Source organism: Nothobranchius furzeri, chromosome 18 (genome assembly GCF_043380555.1).
Source record: "Nothobranchius furzeri strain GRZ-AD chromosome 18, NfurGRZ-RIMD1, whole genome shotgun sequence".
Lineage (NCBI taxonomy): Eukaryota > Metazoa > Chordata > Actinopteri > Cyprinodontiformes > Nothobranchiidae > Nothobranchius > Nothobranchius furzeri.
The window spans coordinates 32,933,155-32,954,236 of record NC_091758.1 but is presented as its reverse complement, the minus strand read 5'-3'; the positions used below and the strand labels follow the sequence as shown (position 1 = coordinate 32,954,236).

General features: G+C 41.9%; 1 protein-coding gene across 2 annotated transcripts in view; it reads right to left on the bottom strand.

Annotated features, from left to right (window-relative positions):
* The window catches only part of LOC107392044 (latent-transforming growth factor beta-binding protein 2), an 87,003-nt gene that overhangs the window by 5,080 nt on the left and 60,841 nt on the right, over positions 1–21,082 (bottom strand). The window contains exons 17-35 of one of the 2 annotated variants that reach the window (XM_015969616.3): positions 18,423–18,551; positions 18,110–18,229; positions 17,743–17,865; positions 15,397–15,516; positions 15,074–15,196; positions 14,843–14,968; positions 14,607–14,729; positions 14,336–14,461; positions 14,043–14,168; positions 13,505–13,630; positions 12,556–12,681; positions 12,279–12,398; positions 12,035–12,160; positions 10,456–10,578; positions 9,260–9,379; positions 4,283–4,411; positions 1,954–2,088; positions 942–1,139; positions 775–855 (exon numbers count right to left, since the gene is read on the bottom strand). In XM_015969616.3, the coding sequence (XP_015825102.3) occupies positions 775–855; positions 942–1,139; positions 1,954–2,088; positions 4,283–4,411; positions 9,260–9,379; positions 10,456–10,578; positions 12,035–12,160; positions 12,279–12,398; positions 12,556–12,681; positions 13,505–13,630; positions 14,043–14,168; positions 14,336–14,461; positions 14,607–14,729; positions 14,843–14,968; positions 15,074–15,196; positions 15,397–15,516; positions 17,743–17,865; positions 18,110–18,229; positions 18,423–18,551 (2,400 nt within the window). The remainder of the gene's footprint in view (positions 1–774; positions 856–941; positions 1,140–1,953; positions 2,089–4,282; positions 4,412–9,259; positions 9,380–10,455; positions 10,579–12,034; positions 12,161–12,278; positions 12,399–12,555; positions 12,682–13,504; positions 13,631–14,042; positions 14,169–14,335; positions 14,462–14,606; positions 14,730–14,842; positions 14,969–15,073; positions 15,197–15,396; positions 15,517–17,742; positions 17,866–18,109; positions 18,230–18,422; positions 18,552–21,082) is intronic. The other variant, XM_054741567.2, reaches the window with a different exon arrangement.

Here is a 21,082-nt window from a genome sequence, read left to right as displayed (position 1 = left end):
CCATTAGATCGCAGTCTGAACATTGCAATGGCCACTTGCTCTGTTTTTAATGAATGCAGGAACCACATCGTCTATGGGTTGTTGCTTTTTGCTGCTCGTGTTTGATGTCGTTGTCAGGACAAGAACAACAACAGTCAAGAAGAAGTGAGCAAAAACTAAAACAATTGGCCTTTTGTTTTACTTTCCTTAGTCCATCTGGGTGTGTGTGTGTGTGCTCTATCTTCCCGTACCCCCAGTCGTGGCAGACGGCTGCTCATACTGAGCCAGGTTCTGCTGGAGGACTCTTAGGGAGTTTTCTTCTCCACTGTCGCTACATGCTTGCTTGGTACGAGGGATTGCTGTAAAGTCACTGACACAACAAGCCAGTGACCCCATTCAATCTGCTGGGTTTAGAAAACTATCAGCTAACTGCAATAATAAATTGAACTCAATCCACTGATAAGTAGGTTCAATTGGAACAGTTGCTTTGTCAAGTGCCTTGACGTGACTCTTGTTGTGAATTGGCATAAACTGAATTTAATTCAATGTAATCCAACTCAAAGATGGGTAAAAATAAGAAAATTTCAGGAAACATTACAAGCATCTGAATGCCAAAAATAAGGAAATTCACATGACTACATCTTAGCTGACTTTCAAATCTGACTTTATTTCAGACTTTCATGCCCATACTACACATTAAGTAATTTTATTAACTGTTAATGTACATTATTCGATAGAGGGGAACTGGAAAGCCTAAATGTCATTAAAATAGGTGAGCATTCATAAATTGTTTACCTTTATAGTCATGACTCTGTCCATTGGAAACAGGAAGCGTTAACAATCCGCTGCCATGAGGACACAACTGGTTGTAATCATCTACAAAATGCAAAGACCTTTTTAGAGAAAGAAAATGAGCTAAAACAATGAAACGCTGTTTGAATGCTGACACACAGATGCTGTACCTCTTCCTGGGAGGGGACAGGGGTGAATCTCACAGTTGTCCCCCCAGCCTGCCCCAGCTGTACAGCAGCACTCCTGCTTGGTGATGTTGCGAGACAAGACGTTGTTGCAGAAGTTTGCATCATTCAAGTTAAAGTAGCACTCCTTCCTCTCGCCAGCCATTAAAGTGGGTCCAAGCTCGGGTTTAGTGCCAGTTTCAGCTGTAATAAAACCAAAAAAGAGACAGGGAGGATTTCAGAAAGGGAATCTGTGAATTATAGAGAAATTTGCTGCTTGGAAGAGAAATTATATCCAAATCCTGACAATTGACTGTACCCTCGCATGCCGCCGATGACCCCCGCTCATTCACCAAAACGGTGGACTCAGGCATTTCACCCTTAAGCTGCTAGCTTAGCCAAATGGAAACACTGGCATGTGAGTCAACACACCATTCAGACTCACATGATTGATTCACACACGTCAAAAGCAAACACTGGAATGTGGCTACAAGGTACACAAAGGCATAACTGGGGTTTAGTGGTCAGGCAGAAGGAAAAACATCCCGACTGAGGGCGCGCCGCTCAAAAAAATATACCCAATCTGTGAGCTCAAAAGATGGTATGTCAAAGATTTTAAATACTTTTTCTATCTTATAAATAAATAAACGTGACTACTTCAGTTGGGGATCATTTTTCCAAAGTCATGAGCAACTTTTCATCAGCTTTAACTGCGAATAACTACACCTTATCCTTGTTTGTGTTGGTGATGGAATAATAGGTCCTTACGGGTTTTCCTGGGCTGTGCTGGAAAGGTTGCTTCATTATTTATCTGAGGGATTAGGCTAATGCATTCTTTTTGGAGGGAACCCACCCAACCTCAATCCCAAACAACTGGCGGGGCAAAAATCAGCTGTGGAGTAAGCCATGTCCTCCTTGTTTGGACAATCAGAGATGGCTCATTAAATCAGGGAATACTCCGGCTCCAAACGGTGGAATGGAGAATTAAATTGTTTGAGTGCTGGTCCTGTTCCTTTACCCATGGAGCGGCACTGGCTGGTGATGGGATCAAATTCCTCATTGTCGTTGGGGCAGATGCACAGGAAGCTTCCATCGAAGTTCTCACACAGGGCCTCCCCACACAGCGCCGAGCTCATCTCACACTCGTTTATGTCTACAAAAAAAAAAAAGAGGTCAGAGACAGAAGATCATGTGCCTGCACACAGATGAGGTCCTTCATCACCTCCTGGGCTTCCTCTTGGAGGGAAGAGATATTTCTGACTCGCCACACATCTGGGCGTTTTTATAGTCTGATGTGTTTGGGATGAATAGAAAGTTTAAGAAAACAGCTTCTTGGTTTTTGTTAATGAATGCGGTTTTTCGTTTACATACAAGGTTTTATGTTTGGGAAAAATAAACAAATTTCCAAAATGAAAACATAATTCTACTGGTGCTAGTGGTCCGACAGGAAATCTTTCAATACTGAGAATGTTAAATTTAATTATTAATAAGTCAAATTATGTCTAAAATATTTGCTAAGAAATCCTCTCAGTATTTAAAGTATTTTTCGCTAGTTACTGGTTAAATACTCTTCTAAATGATTTTGAGAGCTGATCAGAAGTTACTGGAAATCTTTAGTTGCAGCAACTGCTTCAAGATAAAAGCATAGACGTGGGACTCACAGCAGGGTTTCCCTTACATAGGCGGAGCCGTGGCGGCCCGCCACGGCTGAAATCCCACCGCCATGCCTACAAGATCAAGTTTTATTTATTTATTTATTTATCTATTTGCGCTGTTTCCCGAAGAAGCAGCGGGAACAACTATGTTGTCGCTTGTGATCATAGCCGGCGGGCAGCAAGGAGGAGCAGGCAGGGCAAGGTGAAGTTACAGCATAAGTTACTGAGTTTAAAATTAGAAAGGTAGCAGTGGATATAATGCTTTTTGGTTTACGTGTTTCAGTAGCATTAAGATAAACGAGTGTTGACAATCTTGACAGGGTTTCCTCCAGTGCTTAGTAGGCCAAGTTTTCCTCCCCCCACCAGGCTAAGCATCACTTATTCATGTAAAATTTATTTATTTTTTCATGTCTGACTTTAACCGCATCTAATACTGTATTACAGCGTGAGCGCAACAGCGACAACTTAAGATTGACGTGTGAGCAGCGTGAGAGGTCGGGTGTTTTCATCTGAACCCTTAAAACCTCCAGCAGGCTACGCTGCACTATTGACATGTTAGCGCGTGGCGCTAACAACTTAGCGACGTGACATGTCTCGGAGAAAGCGTAAAAACACGTTGGACGCTTCTTCTGAAGCGGGAAAATAACACTTCTTAAGCAGAGCATGACGTCACCTCGGCTCGTTCACCCTCTGCCGAGCCGGACTGAGCTCGATAACATTGACCCAGCACAGCCACTGGGTCGTTGGAGCTGCCTCGTGACTGCCTGATGGAAAACCAGCGGGTTTCGTCAGACTCGTAAAGTTTCTTGTTTTTGCTGGGGACCACCTGTATTTTACCGCTCCCTCCTGCAGTCTTCCCCTATTAAAATTTTAAATGATTCTGTAAACTCCGTGTATCAATAGAAACAATCTCTGCCTCTGCCAGCTGCAGTAAATGTAGTTTCCAAATAATAAATAAGAGGTGCATTCATCTGTATCTCCTTTGATCCGCATTAGTGATATTCTCAGCACCAGAACAGTGAAGCAAAGAAACAGATTTCTGAGTTTAGTAATTTTATTTATTAGGTGCATCTGACCTACTGTATTTTTCTCTGAAATGAGATCAAATCAGTGCTTCTATGGGTTGGCTCCTCTCTGCACTAGAAAATTTTACTTTATTTAGAGACGTGTCATAATCCCCCCCCCACCCCCCACCCCCCCACCCCGGGCCCCACCGCCACAGCTGGAAAAATTCCTAGGGGAAGCACTGCACAGACATGTAATATTGAATCAATTTCCTTAGTGGATAAATGACTTTGTCAGAGATCATTTATCTAATTTATTTACTTGTATAGTTTGTGTGATAATAAGAACAACATTTATGTTAAATGTATGTATAACTTAAGAAAAGCTAAAAGTCAAAAAAGCCCAATTTAGTGACATACATTAAATGACACATTTTTGGAAAATTAATTCTGCATTAAAATGTTCTAAAATCTTTGAACGTTGTTGAATGAAACTAAAGACAACTAGAAGGAATTAGTTTTTAAAATTACTTGAAAATAAAATGTATTTCAAGCCCACCATAAGAAAATGATGAAAACCAGTTTAAAAAGTCCAAAGTTGTGTATTTATTGGGGGCTATGCATTTTTTCTAATACAGACCCATATATGTGTATTAAACCATGATCTTTTTGCACATCTGCTACACACCCACACATCTGGTCACATCCTCTGGCGGGTTGGTGTATCCCCGGTCACACTGGCAGCGGAAGGAGCCGTCTGTGTTCTCGCAGAAGCCGTGGCTTCCACAGAGGGTTTCATTGTTGCATTCGTCGATATCTGCAGGTCGAGAAAAGACCACGAGGTGTTATTTGTACTCTCCTGCTGCCTCTGTAAACACAACGATGCTTTTCCAAATACAAACATCACACCCAACAGATCTTTGCCATCATAACACGTCAGAAGTAGACAATTACTCGGGAGGGTTTTCAAACTTTGCTGTTAGTGTAAAGGGACGTTCTGTTTGCATCCATGTGCAGTGTGTATCTTGAAGGCTGATGGTGTCAGATAAGTGAGAAGCACCAGCAGCAGGATTCACCCAAACAGACTTCAGATCTGGCAGATTTTTACTTTTATCACCCTAAACAATGCTAAAAACAATGCTTTTTTTTCAATAAAGGAAAATAATTAACTTGAAAAAATGGAGTCTGGCAGGAACGTAGCACTCAGCATGGTGAAAAATCATAAAACAAGTCTGATAAATATGAAGAACTACATGATGTGTGTCAGTTAACTCTGGACCTTCTCACAGCTCTGCTGATTCCTCACCAGTTACTGTTTGAAAGCAACATTTGTTAGCAATTTCTTACGAACATGATGTAGTATTTCTTGGCACGGGGAGTAAAACACAGAGCCGATGCAGCAGGACAGAGGAGCTGATTATAATTGTTTAAAAAAAACAATCAGAGAATTTATTGTTCACACTTTTATCCAGCGAAATTATTCTCTGGTCAGTTCAGTTTGCCACTGATTTATGCCTGTTTTCAGTTTAAGAAACCAGAATCAGAAACATTCTTCACGGACTTGCTGGAAAGTTTGTCTTCTACGGCAACACTGGAGTTCAATGAAATGAATGAAACATGTTTTCATCAACTTATGCAATAAATAAATAAATAAAGCAAAAGGATGGAAACACAACGCCAGAGTCCTCTCAATAATATGATTGGCTTAACTGAAATTAAGGGACACTAGAGTTTGTTTTTATTAAAAACAATTTTGTATTTATGTTCACTTTACTGGTTTTGAGATAAAACTAGAAGACGAAACTCACATGCTACATCAGCATCAGGAATAAGTAAACAATAGATAAAAGGAAACGTTTTCAAATGTCGGTATGTTTATTATATAATTGACCTGCTTATTAAACACAGTTGCTGCTAACTTTATTACTGATGAATTAGCTGAAACTGTTTATTTGTATTTGAATTCCTGAAGTGGACCCAACTGCAGCCTTTGACACTGTTGATCACCACCTTCTACAGGAAGTGCTGGGACACTAAATGGTAAATGGCCTGTATTTGATGTAGCACCTTCTAGGGTCCTGGAACCCCCCAAGGCGCTTTACAACACAACCAGTCATTCACCCATTCACACACACATTCACACACTGGTGGGGATGAGCTACTATGTAGCCACAGCTGCCCTGGGGCGCACTGACAGAGGCGAGGCTGCCGAGCACTGGCGCCACCGGTCCCTCCGACCACCACCAGCAGGCAACGTGGGTTAAGTGTCTTGCCCAAGGACACAACGACAGTGACAGACTGAGCGGGGCTCGAACCTGCAACCTTCTGATTACGGGGCGAGCACTCCTGTGCATTTCAGGAACTGCACTACAGCGGTTCTCCCTCCTTTCTGTTTGCGCGTTCCTCCTCTGTGGCCAGCTCCAAGTTTCGGTCCTCCACCACCTCCCTCACTCACGGTATCCCACAAGGTTCTGTGCTAGGGCCTCTATTGTTCCTCCTTTACCTGCTCCCTCTCCAGAACATCCTGAGCTCTTTTAAAGGAATCCCCTACCATCTTTTTGCTAATGACATAACTGTAAGCCCCATGAGATGTCTAAGCTGCAGCTGTTGCACACCTGCTTAAACCATCAACATTTAGATGGCTGGGAACTTCTACAACTGAAAGAAAACATTCATTTAGTGGAGCAAACTTTGTAAAAACCCGCTGAACAGTGAGCTGCAGTTTGCTCACCGTAGCAGATACTTGCTCAAGCATTATTGAGAGCTATAAAATGGTAAATATCTGAAGATTTATCAGACCAGTTATTTAGTCAAGTATCTGGTATAATTTATATGCATAAAGATTAATAGTGATAAAACGATGAATAATTAGGTTGATATCCAATCAACAGTGCAGTGTTTTAACCACCATCACTGAGCCTCTGAGTAATAAAAGCTGCATCAAATGCGAGAATAGAAAGTTGGCTGGAGAAACCCAGACCTATTTGATGTTATCTGAGCTCCCAGCCAGAGTGTCTTCTCCTCCAGCACAGACAACTGCCTTCTGAGGTTTGTTGGACAGACTCGTCCTGCTTCAGAGTTCCTGTCCCAAGTTGGCTGTTTCCCTGACATACCTCAGAGGTCAGAGACGAAGGGCTCCCACATGCTAATAAAACCAAAGACAAAACTGTCTGTTGTTTGCGAGTTTTTTTTTTTTTTTTTTTTTTTTTACACAGGAAATGCTGAAGCACCACAACTGCTAGCATGGAACTGTGGGCTCAACTGGTTGCAAGATGAGAAGGGGAAGAACAGATGAACGCATACTGCACTGGAAACCACCGGCCCACTGGATTTTCATTCTCGAGATGGCAAAGTGGCTTTTAGTGTCAGCTTTGAGTTTTTGTGTTGTTTAAAAAAAAAGACAACAGATGCTTCGAGAGGCTTGTTAAGGAATCATTTCTAAGTAAGGTGAAAACTGTTAGAATTGAAGGGTTTTTGAAACTGTTTCTCAAATAAAACAGTTCTTTAAGCGAATTTATGAATGTTGAAACAACACTGGCAGCCAGCCGGGAGGTCTGGGAGGAAGTCTCTATGCTAATAAACAAAATAATCACCATCTGAAGGCAGCATTTCATTCATGTGTACAAATGGAACTGCAAACCATATGTTGTGATGAGATGCAATCAAATTTCCATCCCCAGGAGGAATGACAGCAATGAAACAAAGTGATCTTTAAGGGCTTCTCATCTGAGCTTTTTTTTAGGTGACAGAACTCTTTGAATTGTCATCGAAGGACAGGATTTTCCATGCTTTAGTGAGTTATGCAAGATGATCTAAGCTGTAAATTGTCTAAATGGAAGATAAAAAGTAAAGAAAATGGTAAAAAGTTCAGCTGAGATTGGAAAAGATGATGTTAGGAGTTGAAGGAGGCTAAAATGAGCATGCATTCTAACCGTTTAACTCAGGAAGACCTTCTTCCTGGATCCGGTGATGCTCTGATTATGCTTTGACAGTATTATGATTGTGTCTCTATGACACAAGTTTGCCTAGAGCGCATGGTGATGAAAATATATGAATCAATGACTGCTGGCTCTCCCTATTTGGCCTACACACTCCCAGATATTTTGGGCAACCCATAGTCTAATTGGACCCATATGCAAAGGTTATTTCACACACGACTAGGTGCACATGAGGTGAGGTATTTATTTTCAGGGAAGCATAATTGTAGACATAAGAGCCACAACCTGTCATAGGTTAACAAAAATCGGGGCTTTTCTGTCATGCCATGTTCGTACTTCTAGGAAAAACAGCTTCCATCTGCAGAGCATCACATGTTAAAGTCGTCATGTTTCTATACGTTTACAGGAGTGGGAGGTTGGCAAGAGTGTGACCGCAGACAGTTTCCGCCTTAAAGCAAGCCTTATTAAAGACAAGGCATTGGTTAAGGGTGACTTAGAACTAAAATCAAATGCACTTACAGTGGGTGATGTTTTTTTTAAATGAAACATAAAGGTTTAGATTTTTTTTTTTAGTTTAAATATGAGCATTGGAAATGACCAACCACTGCCACTTGGAGTAAAAATAAAACTACAGAAATGGCAACTTATAGCATCTGGTTTCTTCCTAAATTTCTGATGGTTTTTACAAGCAGACAAAAATGCCCTCAAGAAATTGTACTCCTTCCTTGGACTTTTACTGAGGTGACGGCAGCATGTCCCACATCTTTCCTTAGGTAAAACAAGCCACGACTGTGTGTGAAGCTGGGTTCCCAAGGGTAAAGGGATTGGTGCTTAATCTAGGGTGGTGAGTGTTGGTTGCAGGATCTTTGAGACCCCTTAAACCAACAGAAAGAATGCAAGTCAAGACCAACTTGCACCTAAATGAACCACTAAGTGGTGGTAAACTCTGTGGAGGTGAGCAGCTGGTTCTCATCAGTCCTTATCATACCTCAAGCCTCAGCACTCTTCAGCTGGTGCCAGACAGACAACATCATAAAATGCACTTAGGAGGCAGCCTCAGTCGCTCTGTCAGTGCAACTGCAAAATATCCCTCTCCTTATCCCCGTCAATTACATTTTTAGTAAAAATCTTTGGTCAAAGAAGCATTTAAAGCTGCAGTGCACTCAACTCAATTGCATGTTTACAATCGTAACAATCTGAATTACTCAAAAACACACCCAAGAGGCGTCTAGTCCTGCCACTCCACAGGTCATTCTTCATGAATGATTAAAACGATGCTCTGGAATAAGTACTAACTCTGACAGGCAGATGGGTGATCGCATGGTTTGCATACCATTATGAGACTACAACCCAGTCTTTTCTCCATTAAGGGATCTGTGATGATCAGGTTTCAACGTCTTTCTTCACCTTCCAAAGTGATTTCATTAACTCAAAAAGATGAGACTGTTAACAGTTTCTGGTCTTCTGCTAAGATTAAACTGACCAGGTACTTCTTTCTATAAGATGAGTTATTTCTCTTCATTCTTTCATGATGTTTAGTACAGAAAATACTTGATAGCTTTTAATTGAAATAAGCCTCTATGTCAAAGTGGTATGCAATATAAATTATAGAGGAGGAAAGAGTGTGTGTACAATAGCATCCTTTAGCAAGCTTTTGTAACAACCAAAAGGGTACAAGGAAATGTAAAAGACATAGAACACCTTAAAAAGGATTTTAAGGTACTCACCACATCCTTCCTCCAAACTACCAGGCTGACATTGCATGAAGCATCGGTATGAGCCAATGGTGTTCTCGCAACGCCAGGATCCACACCCAGAGCTTCCAAAGTCTTTGCACTCATCCTGGTCTGTATAAAGAAAGACAAAAAAAAGAAGGTATATTAGATTCTCATAAAAACTGAGAACCACATGCTAATAAAACTGCATGTACACAAACTTATGTTTCCCCCTCCACTCCTTTGCTTGTGGCATAATGGCCGTGCAACTGGATTTGGCCATAAAGCCTGTGGAGAGCTGTCCTCAGTAAAGGAGGCAAGCAACAACATGTCCAAAAACTACATTATCTCAATTTCTTAAAGGAAGTTGGAGTTCAGTGCTCCGGCCACACAAACCCTCGGCCTTTGGATCATTGAGGAAAGCCTCTAAGGCCTAGTCCACACGTAGCCGGGTTTTTTTAAAAAACGAATATCCGCCCCTCCCAAAACTTGCATCCACACCACCTCGTTTTAAAAAAAAAACTGTCCACACGTACCCGGATAAATACGTTGTTAAGGACATGCCAGACCTGTAGGCGGCAGTACTTCCCCCGTTCTTAACCTCGTCCTTTGTCTGTGGTCTTCCTCAAGGAGCAGTAATTCCGCTTGCAAAAACAAACAAGCAGAAAGCGCTTGGACAATTGATAAAGCGAGCGCAGCTCTGAGGGCATCCATGCTGTCAGCTAGTGTAAACACAGGTCGCACACGTGATGTCAGCATTTTTTTGTCGCGGAAAGTGACGTTGCGGACCTTAAAACTCCGGTTTTGTCTGTCCACACTCAGACACCCAAAACGGAAACAACGCAGATCTTCACTTTGGTCAGAGTTTTTAAAAATATCTGTTTTCGTGTGAAAAAACACCGTTTTCGTGTGGATGACAGGCCAAAACGTAGAAAAATATCTACGTTTTGGCAGATCCCCGGCTACGTGTGGACAGGGCCTCAGTCAGGCTTGGACACTTTCACTGGAAGCAAGTCTGCATGCACTTTAGATAATCAGTCAAAGCCAACAGGTGAAATGGTTCAGCTTTAATGTAGCATGGCAATCAAACGGCTAATGCTAACACATTTGTTTACTCAGGAAGAAGAAACCCCATGCATAGCATTCAAGGTCAACAACCAACATGACACCACAACTGGACAACGCAAGCGAGTTTCAGTTTGTCTCACCTTCACAGTCAGCTGTATCAATGCTGAACTTGAAGCCAGCCTCACACAAGCACAAGAAGGAGCCTTCGGTGTTTAGACATTCTCCACGAATGCACACGTCGTCTCCGCTGCATTCATTCACATCTAAAGTCAGAAAACAGTGAAAAGGACGTAGATAAATTTGGTTTCTGAGCATTAAATACCCATAACGTCTAAAGCATGTAACTGTGCTGGCAAAGAAGGAACAAAATGAGGAATCAACCCAATCTTCAGCGTTTGCAGGCTGGGGAAATTTCTTTTACACAAAAACTTTTAAAATTAACACGACATGCTTGATTAGCTGTAGATGGGTTGATAATTGTTACATTACACCACATCTTACAAGGATCTTGGAGCTGGTAAAAAAATGGGGTAGGAAAGAAAGATGAAACATTACAGGGGGAATGCCAGTCTTGCTTTTTTATCGTTGAAAACCAAATTTAAGTCGCAGAGATGACAAGATGAACTTCCAACTAGACAAATGAAGTAAGTCTGTGGGTTTAGAGTTATTCCATGGCTTAATAACATTTGGAAGGGACAACAGGATAATGACAAAACATGTTGATATGGATGGGTTTCAGTCTGTTGTCAGTCGTTTATTAAGCCTTTTCCATGTTGAGGCCAAGCATCATTTTGGCCTCACACACCTAAACCCATCTATCATTCCCGTGACCTCACAAACCCTTTTCCTCCCTTCTTCTCCCCCTCTGTAGACTCATGTCAGAGGGGTCTGGCTTGCATTGTGTCAGCACGAAACACACTATGGCAGTCTGCAAGAAAATATACGACAACTGCTGATTTATAGGATAATTAGGGCCTAGTATTTATTGTGGCGGGAAGCCAAAGTACCTGAAACAGCCTCTGCAATTTGCTCACCGTGAGTGGATGACATTGAAACGGCTGCATGGCCAAAACTTCAGAAGAGGAATATCCACGCTTGAGTACTAACTGTAGTTCTCCACAGTAAATCTTGCCAATTACATATTGGACCTTGCAAGTATCTTTAAGGGAGCTGAGCACTGACTCTACCTGCTTCATCTCATGACTGGATATTAACTGGCAGGCAATCTACTACTAACTTAACTTCACTTCTTTTTCGCAAGAGCTACTAAAGATAACACAGATTCAATTCTAAAATCCTGTCCAAAGCAATTCTTTGTAGTTTAAAGCAAACACTCCAGTTTGTTGAAAGGGAAGGCTCCATTTTCCCCTCTACTGAATGACCAGTGGGTCACTGGGTGTGACTGGAATAACATCAAACTAGCGTCCGAGCTCAGGCAGAGTGAGCTGAGACAGCTGATGAGGCCACGGCCCATTACACCAAACGGCCTCAGCACCCAGGGCAGCATGGTGAGGACAGCCTGTCTGCACTGAATGAGGAAAAACTTGCATGCCAAAAACAGACATGGCAGGCGGGAAAAAATGATTCAAGCTGCTAAAAAATCATTCTGAAAATATTCAGTTCTGAATCTGCCTCACCCAGTTACATAGAGCTCATAAAGTTACACGAATAACGATGTCTCATTGATGTTTGTGATCTGGCTGCAGCGTGTTACTGTACCTCGGCAGCCGGGCTTTCCATCGATGGCGGTGAAGCCATCAGGACATAAGCAGGAGTAGGAACCCTCGGTGTTCAGACAACTGCCTTCTCCACAGATTCCCGCGATGGTTAAACACTCGTTGATGTCTGTGTCACAAACAAGCACAAATAGACTCACACAGCTGTGTCAACATGCCAACATGTGGTAAGCCACAAAAGATGGATAACCACTAATGGTATATTTCATGTGGATGTGTATAAATACCCCTGCATGAGGTCCCATCCACTAGCTCGGATCCAGATGGGCACAAGCAGCTAAAGGAGCCAATGGTGTTGGTACACTGGCCTCCCTGACACAGGCGGGTGTCCTCGCATTCATTCACATCTGTATTTACACAACACAGACATCATCCCTATGACACACTCATCTGTAAATCAGACGAGAGCAGTGTCCAGACCACAGTGTCAGAAAGCCATGCATCATGGTCTACAGAGGCTTACACGATGAAGACTGTAAAACTAATCATCATTTTCAGCCCTACCTTCACACGAGAGGCCGTTGGGTGCCACTGTAAACCCTGGGTCACAAGCCATGCAGGAATAGGAGCCTTCTGTGTTGACACAAACACCTGCAGCACAAACACCTGGAGCCTGGCACTCATTGATATCTAGATATTAGAGAAGAAGAAAAGGTTAGCTCTAGGTTATCACCTCAAAAAGTTCTTCCACTTTTGTCTTATCTGTTCAAAACTATTAATGGATTATTGTGACTCAGCTGAACATGCCGCCTAACACACAGTAAGCAGAGCCTTTTTATTCGATAGCACTGACAGAGTGTTATTAAAAAGAGAAGAAAGATGAGTATGCAGTCATTAAATCTGAAATAGCAAACTATTGCAGGTGACGTATAATCACTAGATCCACAAACTGTTGCCAGATTGCTGATATGTGATCTTTTGGAAATTCTTGAAGTTGGTACAGATTGTATTTCTCAGGGAGAGAAAAAAATCGAGGGGCTGCTGTTAAGTGATTGAGATGTTTTGCCTTCAGGTGAACAGAAAGTTCAACAAAGACGAGCCTCATGCAGTTCGTGGAAGGTGGTTGACTTCATTTTAAATTAAACCTCTAATATTTTCCATGGCATCAGATTCATCCATTAAAATCCCATAAAAGATTGACTTGGACTTGCTTTGATGGTATCGTTTCCCTGCACAAAGACACATATCAGCGGGGAATCTTCCTCTCAGGCTAGATCCACACTTCCATTAGAAAAATCACCACAGAGTACACGACTTACTGAGTCTTTCTAAATAATCATTTCTCTTCTGCTTCCCATGAAGTCATGACACATTTATCCTCTCTGGGTTTCCCTTTTATTGCATTGATCTCAGAAATCTTGTCATGACAAATGACGGGGCACTGTGAGGACCTTCTTCTGATCAGGTTCCTGGATTAACACTTAAAGCTTGATCACAGACTTGGTTGTTTTACCTTCACAGGTGAGACCATCCTCAGAAAGGTCAAAGCCTGACCCACAGCTCCTGCAGGAGTAAGATCCTGGGGTGTTCAAACACAGCTGGCCCAGACACAAGTTAGCCACCGAGCACTCGTTCACATCTGGACATAAATGCACACGTCATAACAGAGACACGAATCCCTGGTTTCAAATAAATAAAGACTGCCAGTTGTAATCGATTAGATGACGGTTAGGCATAAAAATGACAACACCTTTATCTTTTTAGCTCAGCAATCAGCAGGATATTTGTCTGACATCATTTTGTTCTATTTGAGGTTTGGTGTCTCGTCTGATCAGAGCCAAAAGCAGAATGGTCCAGCTATGATGTGATGTCTAAGAGTTATGAGCTGAGATTGATGTACTTTGTGTTCAAGTGGCAACACCTGCTGCTTAGCTACAACCCAAAATCACTTCTGAAACGTTTTTATTTCCTCTCATGTTGTCTTAGTTTGACCTGCAACCACCTGAGCTTGAATTAAAACCTATCCTGTGCAGAAAGACCGAAAGCCTCACCCTCACAATGCAGTCCATCTTCAGAAACCCTGAATCCAGGGTGACAGACAACACATGTGTATGAACCTTCTGTGTTTGTGCATGTACCCCGAGGGCATGTGCTGGGAAGAGAACACTCGTCGACATCTGTTGTGGAACAATAAACGAAGACGTTCATTAAGCTGTCCTCATACCCAAAAAAACAAGCATTTTGTCACTTTAACTTATTTTATAATCCTGAATGTTGGGTGGATGAAATGTTTTACCAAGTTTTGCTTTTCAAACAGTTGAAACAGGAAAATAAATCAACCAACCTTGACAAAGTTCTCCATCAAACGACACTTTGTACCCAGTAGGGCAATTTTCACAGGTGTAAGACCCTTCAGAGTTTAGACAGATCCCGTTGGCACAGGTAGACAAGGACCGGCACTCATCAATATCTGAGGGAAACCCACACATGCATGCATGGTTAAAATACTCGGGATATGTGAATAACAGTGAACTGACAAAGTGGAGAGGCGTGTTGAGTACGTTTTTAGCAGCTCTAATGGTTTTACTGAATGAAAAACTGGAGGCTGAACTTACCCTCACATGTCCGCCGGTCCTCAGACAACCTGAAGCCAGCTTTACATTGGGTGCAAGTGAAGGATCCCTCTGTGTTGGCACACACACCTCCAAAGCACAAGCCACCCTGACACTCATCAACATCTGGAGACAAAAAGAAACAATTTACTGCAAGTTGGCAAATGTCTCATCAGTATCCACCAATATTTCTACATCACTGCAGATTATTGTAAATCATTAGACAGCTATTTTCTTACCTTCACATCGCAGTCCATCAGCAGATGGTCCAAACCCAGGCTTGCAGGTCTGGCAGGTGTAGGAACCTGCAGTGTTGATACAAATTCCCGCAGGGCAGGCGGTGCCCGTTGTGCACTCGTTGACATCTAACAAAAAGAAGTTCTCTGCTGACATTACACTGTTGCACGAGAGGAGAACTACATGTGCGGTGAGGAGCTACATTCAATAGCGATACATAATTATTTGCAGACCTTCACAAGATTTGCTGTCTGAGGTGAGTTGGTAACCATGGTAACACGTGCATCTGTGGGTGCCTTCAAGATTAACACAGCGGCCGTGGAGACAAACTCCCGGAAGCAAACATTCATCCACATCTGGAGGAAAGATATGGCGAAGGGGAGAAGATGGAGGATTCAGAAAATAAAGACAACCACAAACTCTTGGGCAGCTGTTTTATAGCCTTTGGTGGTAGCTCAAAGTTTTCTGCACTAGAGCAGTTGAGAACTATTCACAGAGCTCTTTCTCTGATTTGCAGAGTTTATAATGTGCCGCTGACCTTCTGACAGGAAGTTACCTTGGCAAACATTGTCTGGCGAGAGTTTGTAGCCGTGGAAACAGTTGCATCTATAGGATCCCTCCATGTTGACACACCTACCATGACCACACACGGTTTGATTCAGGCACTCGTTTACATCTAAAGACAAGAAAAAGAAAAGAACAATTGATTTTAGGCTTCATTTGCATGCAAACTGTACAATTTAGGGGCCAAATCAGTGGAAAAAAGAAAAAGAAAACAATAATTTAATACAAATCTTTTAACAACTTTTTTTGTCACTGGACGTAAAAAGAATGCAGTATTTTTGTTCCACTGTTCTATTAATGTAATTTTATTGCTTTTAATTTTGTGCTGCAGGGCCTGCGCTAATCCATTTGCAAAATCTTTCTTTTTGTGTAAAAACATATCCACATTTTCTTAATAACATTTGTTTTCAGAATAATAAATCATGATTCAAGAGTTAAATATAACTGTGCTCATTAAACTACATCAACCTCACTCACAAACAGGTTCCACTAGACTTTCTATTTGCACTTAATGAGTCCAAACAGACAATCCAGAGACTATTTGCTTTATTAGTGGGACTCATCCAGTATTTTAAAGATTTACTGAGTTTGTGCTGAAAGCAGGAGAGATGGAGATCTTCTAAGAGGAAGGAAAAGGGGAGAGAGGAAGCATGTTCCTGCAAAAAAGATAAAAACTTTGAAGGAAGGACATGGCTGAGAGCTGAAACAGATCCTGACACACACAGTCAAAACAACAAGGAGAAGTCACAGAGCGTGTATTGTTTTTCTAGCCACGGGCACTGCCAGCCATCTGTCAAAGCGGTCCGGTGGTTCTACGATCACTCTGCATCACTCAGGCTTCCTCAATAAACCCCAAGAAGGGAAAGGAGAGGTTTTATCACATCGACAATTAGGCTTATCCTCGATTTGGCCAATTGGGCCTAAACGACTGCACTCATATCAGCAAGTGACTGAAGCAAACACGGGAAACCGAGCACTGCCTGTTTTATGCAACTCCCACTGCGTCAAATATACACCTGTTAGTGCTGCCTTTGGGACCATCAAGAGCAAAAACGCTTACCTCCCCTTTTATACAAACAGATTTAGTCAGAATGAACCCTTTTAGCAGATTGACAAATTAAAAAAAAGCTTAAATGTGTTTTTTTTGGAGACAACGACATCTTCAAACTTTAAAGAAAAGTACTACAAAATTTACCCTCCATTTCCATCATTTGTCTATAAGATTGCACATTGTTGGATTGCAACTAAGGCTTAGGTTTCCAGAAAAATTAGAGGTGTGCAAGGTCATACAGAGGAGACGATGTAAGTAACACCAGTCGAGCTGTTATGCAACAGGATACTGTCGAGTTGGGAGCTCCGGGTGTGTGCTAGTTTAAACACAACACTCACCAAGTGCAGCCGGCGATCGTTTGTGTAGTCCATTCTAATCCCTTTTAGGAGTTTGAAAGTTGGATAGCCGACATCATCATGGGTGAGAGAGATTTGTTTACGTGCCGTGAACCACCTCTGCAGTGGGGAATTGACCTTTTGACCCTCTCATATGTCTCGTGTGACTGCTCAGTTCTCTCACCTACCCCAACAGTGGTAATGAAGCCATGCTGGCCTTTACTGGGCTCCACATTACAGTGGCCAGGGCCCTCCAAAAATAATACTCTGTTTTTTTAAGGCTGCAGCCAAGAGAAAATATTTGGACTCTACCAAATTGAAGTATTATAAACAGTATTTTTACAGATATCAGTGGACCGGCAATAACATCATAAATGTGTTTAAACAATACAGAGAGACAGAGAGATTAAAGGAAGATACTGGACACCAGACGAATGAAGAAGGTTGTGTTCGGTCCGTGCTTTATGACCATGACCGCTGTGGTTTTGGCTCATAATGAGACCCCAAGAATGTTTCACTCTGTCCATAAAATGTCCAATATAAAGTCCTCCAAAACGTTCATTTAACTTTTAATTTTCATGCACATCACTAGTCAGAGCGTCCCTCTGAGCAAGAAAGCCGCAAGGCTGCAGATTTGATTCAGCTCGTGCTACTTGGTCAGTTGCACTGCATTATAAGCTGTTGACAGGTCTTAAACTGCATGGGCTGCTGCCATGCTGCCTATTTTTTTACTTCTCAGTAATGCCAGTAAAGAGCAGCAGTTACATCAGTTTAAATGTTACCCAACACAGGAAGCTATTGTTGTGTCAGAGGGAGACCCGGCTTGTTTCCATGGAGGAGATGGAAACACCTTTAGGACTCTTGGATGGGTGGGGGGTGGGGTGTGTGTGTGTGTGTGGGAGGGGGGGTGTTAGTGGTCCTGCTGCTTTGATGGGGTGTGAACTTGGCTTACCTACACATCTTTCATTGATGGGTTTTAATCCCGGGCCGCAGGCCTGGCACTGGAAGGAGCCAACAGTGTTGACGCAGATACCGTTGGGACAAGAGCTGGGATCTCTGCACTCATCTACGTCTGCTGAAGGGAAGGGTGGAAAATGAAAGCATCAATTAAGGCAACAACAAGGTTAGCCAAACATTGGGCAAAGCAATGCAAGGAAAAAGACAGTTGGATTAGAAACGATAAGTTTCTCTGTTGTGGAGAGTCCAAACTTCTCTTACTGGCTTTGGTTGTAGGAAAATCCCCACAATGATAGCAGCAAACAAACAGGAATTGCTTAAATTGTGTTATTTAACTCCGTCATTTGGCAATGATGAATCACCTTCGCACAGGCCTCTCCATGACTTGGCATAGCCACTGTTGCACTCGCAGGCGTAGGATCCTTCAGTGTTGACGCATTTACCATTCAGGCACTTGTTGGGCATACTGCACTCATTAATGTCTGCCAGTTGAACACAAACCAAGAAGAAGTTCAAAATGAGAGTTTTCCTCCACATTAATCACCACAGGATGCTTTTTAAATGCGAGGTGCTGATGGACAAGAACTTAAAATGATTTAACAAAGAGAGTTAAGAACAGACTGTGTTTGCGTTGGAAGCAAAATTTCTGCTCCTGCAAACTGGACTGTGTCTTACCTTGACAGAACTTCCTGTTCTGAGTGATCACCTGGCTGTAGCCGCTGTGGCACTGACAGGTGTAGGAGCCATAGCTGTTTATGCAGCGGCCCTTGCCTTCACATGGGTCCAGTTCACATTCATTCACATCTGAGGAAAGAGGTGGAGTAGACGACTGATGCCTTTATCAAAACACACTGAGCACATTTAAATAAATGATTTGGGAGCTTCTGAGCACTGCACGGTGCTTGAACCAGGCTGAGTGAAATAAAAGCTTTATCCACGGCCTCTGGGAAGGATAAAGATGTTCTTGTCATTCCTCTGTGTGTGCATGCTCTCTTTTGCAAAATATCCCAAGAACTACTGGATAGATTTTTTTTTATCAAACTTAGCCTAAAGAATAGGGCTCTAATTCTGTCAATCATACTAATAATGACCTGAAATTTGGTGTGATGATAGCTGACAGTTAGCCTCATCAAATATTCAAAAAACTACACATTGAACAACATTTTTCACTTAAAGGGACTTTACGGACTTTTGAATTTTTATGCTCGTGATTGCCCCCTCAGGCCAAAAGCGTAACGACAGCTTCAATAGTAGGCTCGTGCGCGAGGTGCGCATGCTGTACGTGCACACTCCTTAACGAAAATAACAGCTGAGACAGTTGTGTGTGTGTGTGTGTGTGTGTGTGTGTGTGTGTGTGTGTGTGTGTGTGTGTGTGTGTGTGTGTGTGTGGCCCGGAGGACAGAGGACAGGAGAACGCGCAGCTAATTAATTAAATAATTTGGTTCTGTACCTTTCTCTTCAGCACAGCCGACAACGGTTTAAGATGGCTGAGTCCTGCATGCTCAGATCATTCCCTTCTCTTGCTTGAAAAATTGTTCCAAAATGAAAGTTGAACCCACATCTTTTTTATCTGTGAATTCAATGCCGTTCGGCGAGTCTCAAATAAAAATTTGGGCATCTTACTGTAAAAAAATTATCATTAATGTAAAAAAGAAACTAAATAAACTATGTTCACATCCAGAATCGAACCCAGGTCTTTAGTCTGAGAGTCAGACATCTTACAAGGTGAGCTACACACCAGTAACATCCATAATATCTGTAACTTTTATATCCTAGATGACACTTGAAACAACATCAAACCAAAGAACGGTTCGGAGCAAAAATGGTTATTTTGTTGCTAATTTGCAGGAAATATCTAGAAGAAAGTTCTACAGAAAGTAGCTAAGGGTCCTCAGAAATGTAGCTAGGTTCGTCACTAGGCGTTAGGAACAGCGACAACGTCTCTGAGTTGGCACTGCCTCTCTCTCTGCTGCTAAAGCTACGGATAGCAAATACTACGGGCGATGCCTGAGCGTGAACGCGCGTGAAGCAGCCTGCTCGACCCAAGCATCTCTCTTTTTCTGTGATTTTACAGAAAAACAGGAAATCACAGTAAAAATGCCAGGGCTCATTCTACAGGACCAGGGCATTCCAGGAGAATGTATTAAGAAGAAATTTATTATTTCTATACGTGTTTTGGCTGTCAAACTTCCATAATGCCCCTTTAAGACTTCGCCATTACCTCTTTGATTCAATTAGCAACATATCTCAAGGCATAATGGGCAGATATTAATTACATTCTCAGGTCATGTTGACACCATCACAGACATCATAGATGTAGACGCCCCGCTGCCTATTGGAGCTGCCGTAGTGGCCGGCCGCCATTTTAGATGGGTCTCCATTCACCCCCAATGCATTAGTTTCTACTGAGGAAGGTGCTTACCCATCTAAAAAACACATTTAATGAAGCTTTTTCACAAATTCAGACACAAGGTTTAGCACGATAAATAAAATATAAATATAATTATACAAAATAAATAAAAAAATACATTCAAACATAAAATCCCATTAGGTATGCTAGAAAAGTCACAATGTGATCTGTTTTCAATAGTATGCCAGTTGTTGTAACTATAGGCTGCACAAAAATGGGCAAAGTTGCTCACTCTGCATTGACTTTGGAGAGTGAGGAGACCCATCCATTATGGCGGCTATGGGGCATCTACGTAATTCATGTCTATGGACACTATTTTAAATCTTTTGTTTGTCTTTTTAGAAAAATGCTGAAATACTTCCACCACACCACTAATTGTCTATGGCACCCACATTAAAATTATTTAAAAGTACAGAAAAAGAACATATTCAGCTCCCTGATTTTTGGTGTCGATCCATTACCCATAAATACATTGCTAGTACTGCAGATACTGATACTAGTATCAATATCAAGTCTCTACTTTCAATTTGAAGTTCATTGACTGGTTTTGTGATTTGGTCTTGCTGACCACAATTATTATAATTATAATAAACCACAGAACATAAGGATTTTTGCTAAACAAGAAGTAATTATATAAACGAATTTCATTTCTACAAAATTATCAACATTAAACTGGCTGTAAACATTTATCCTCCTTTCTTTGCCATCATGAGAACTCCAGCCAGTGGTCAACAACTCCTTCTACTTGAGAAGGAGGGTAAAAAAGGTCGTAAATCAAAAGGAGTTTACAGAAGAAGATGAGCATTAATAATAGTGGTAATTGATATTCTTGATATTTGTATTAATCCACCCACCCCTAACTTCCCGTGTGATTCTCTCACAAATCGTATTTCTACCAGCTACAATGTTATGTCAGATAGGATCC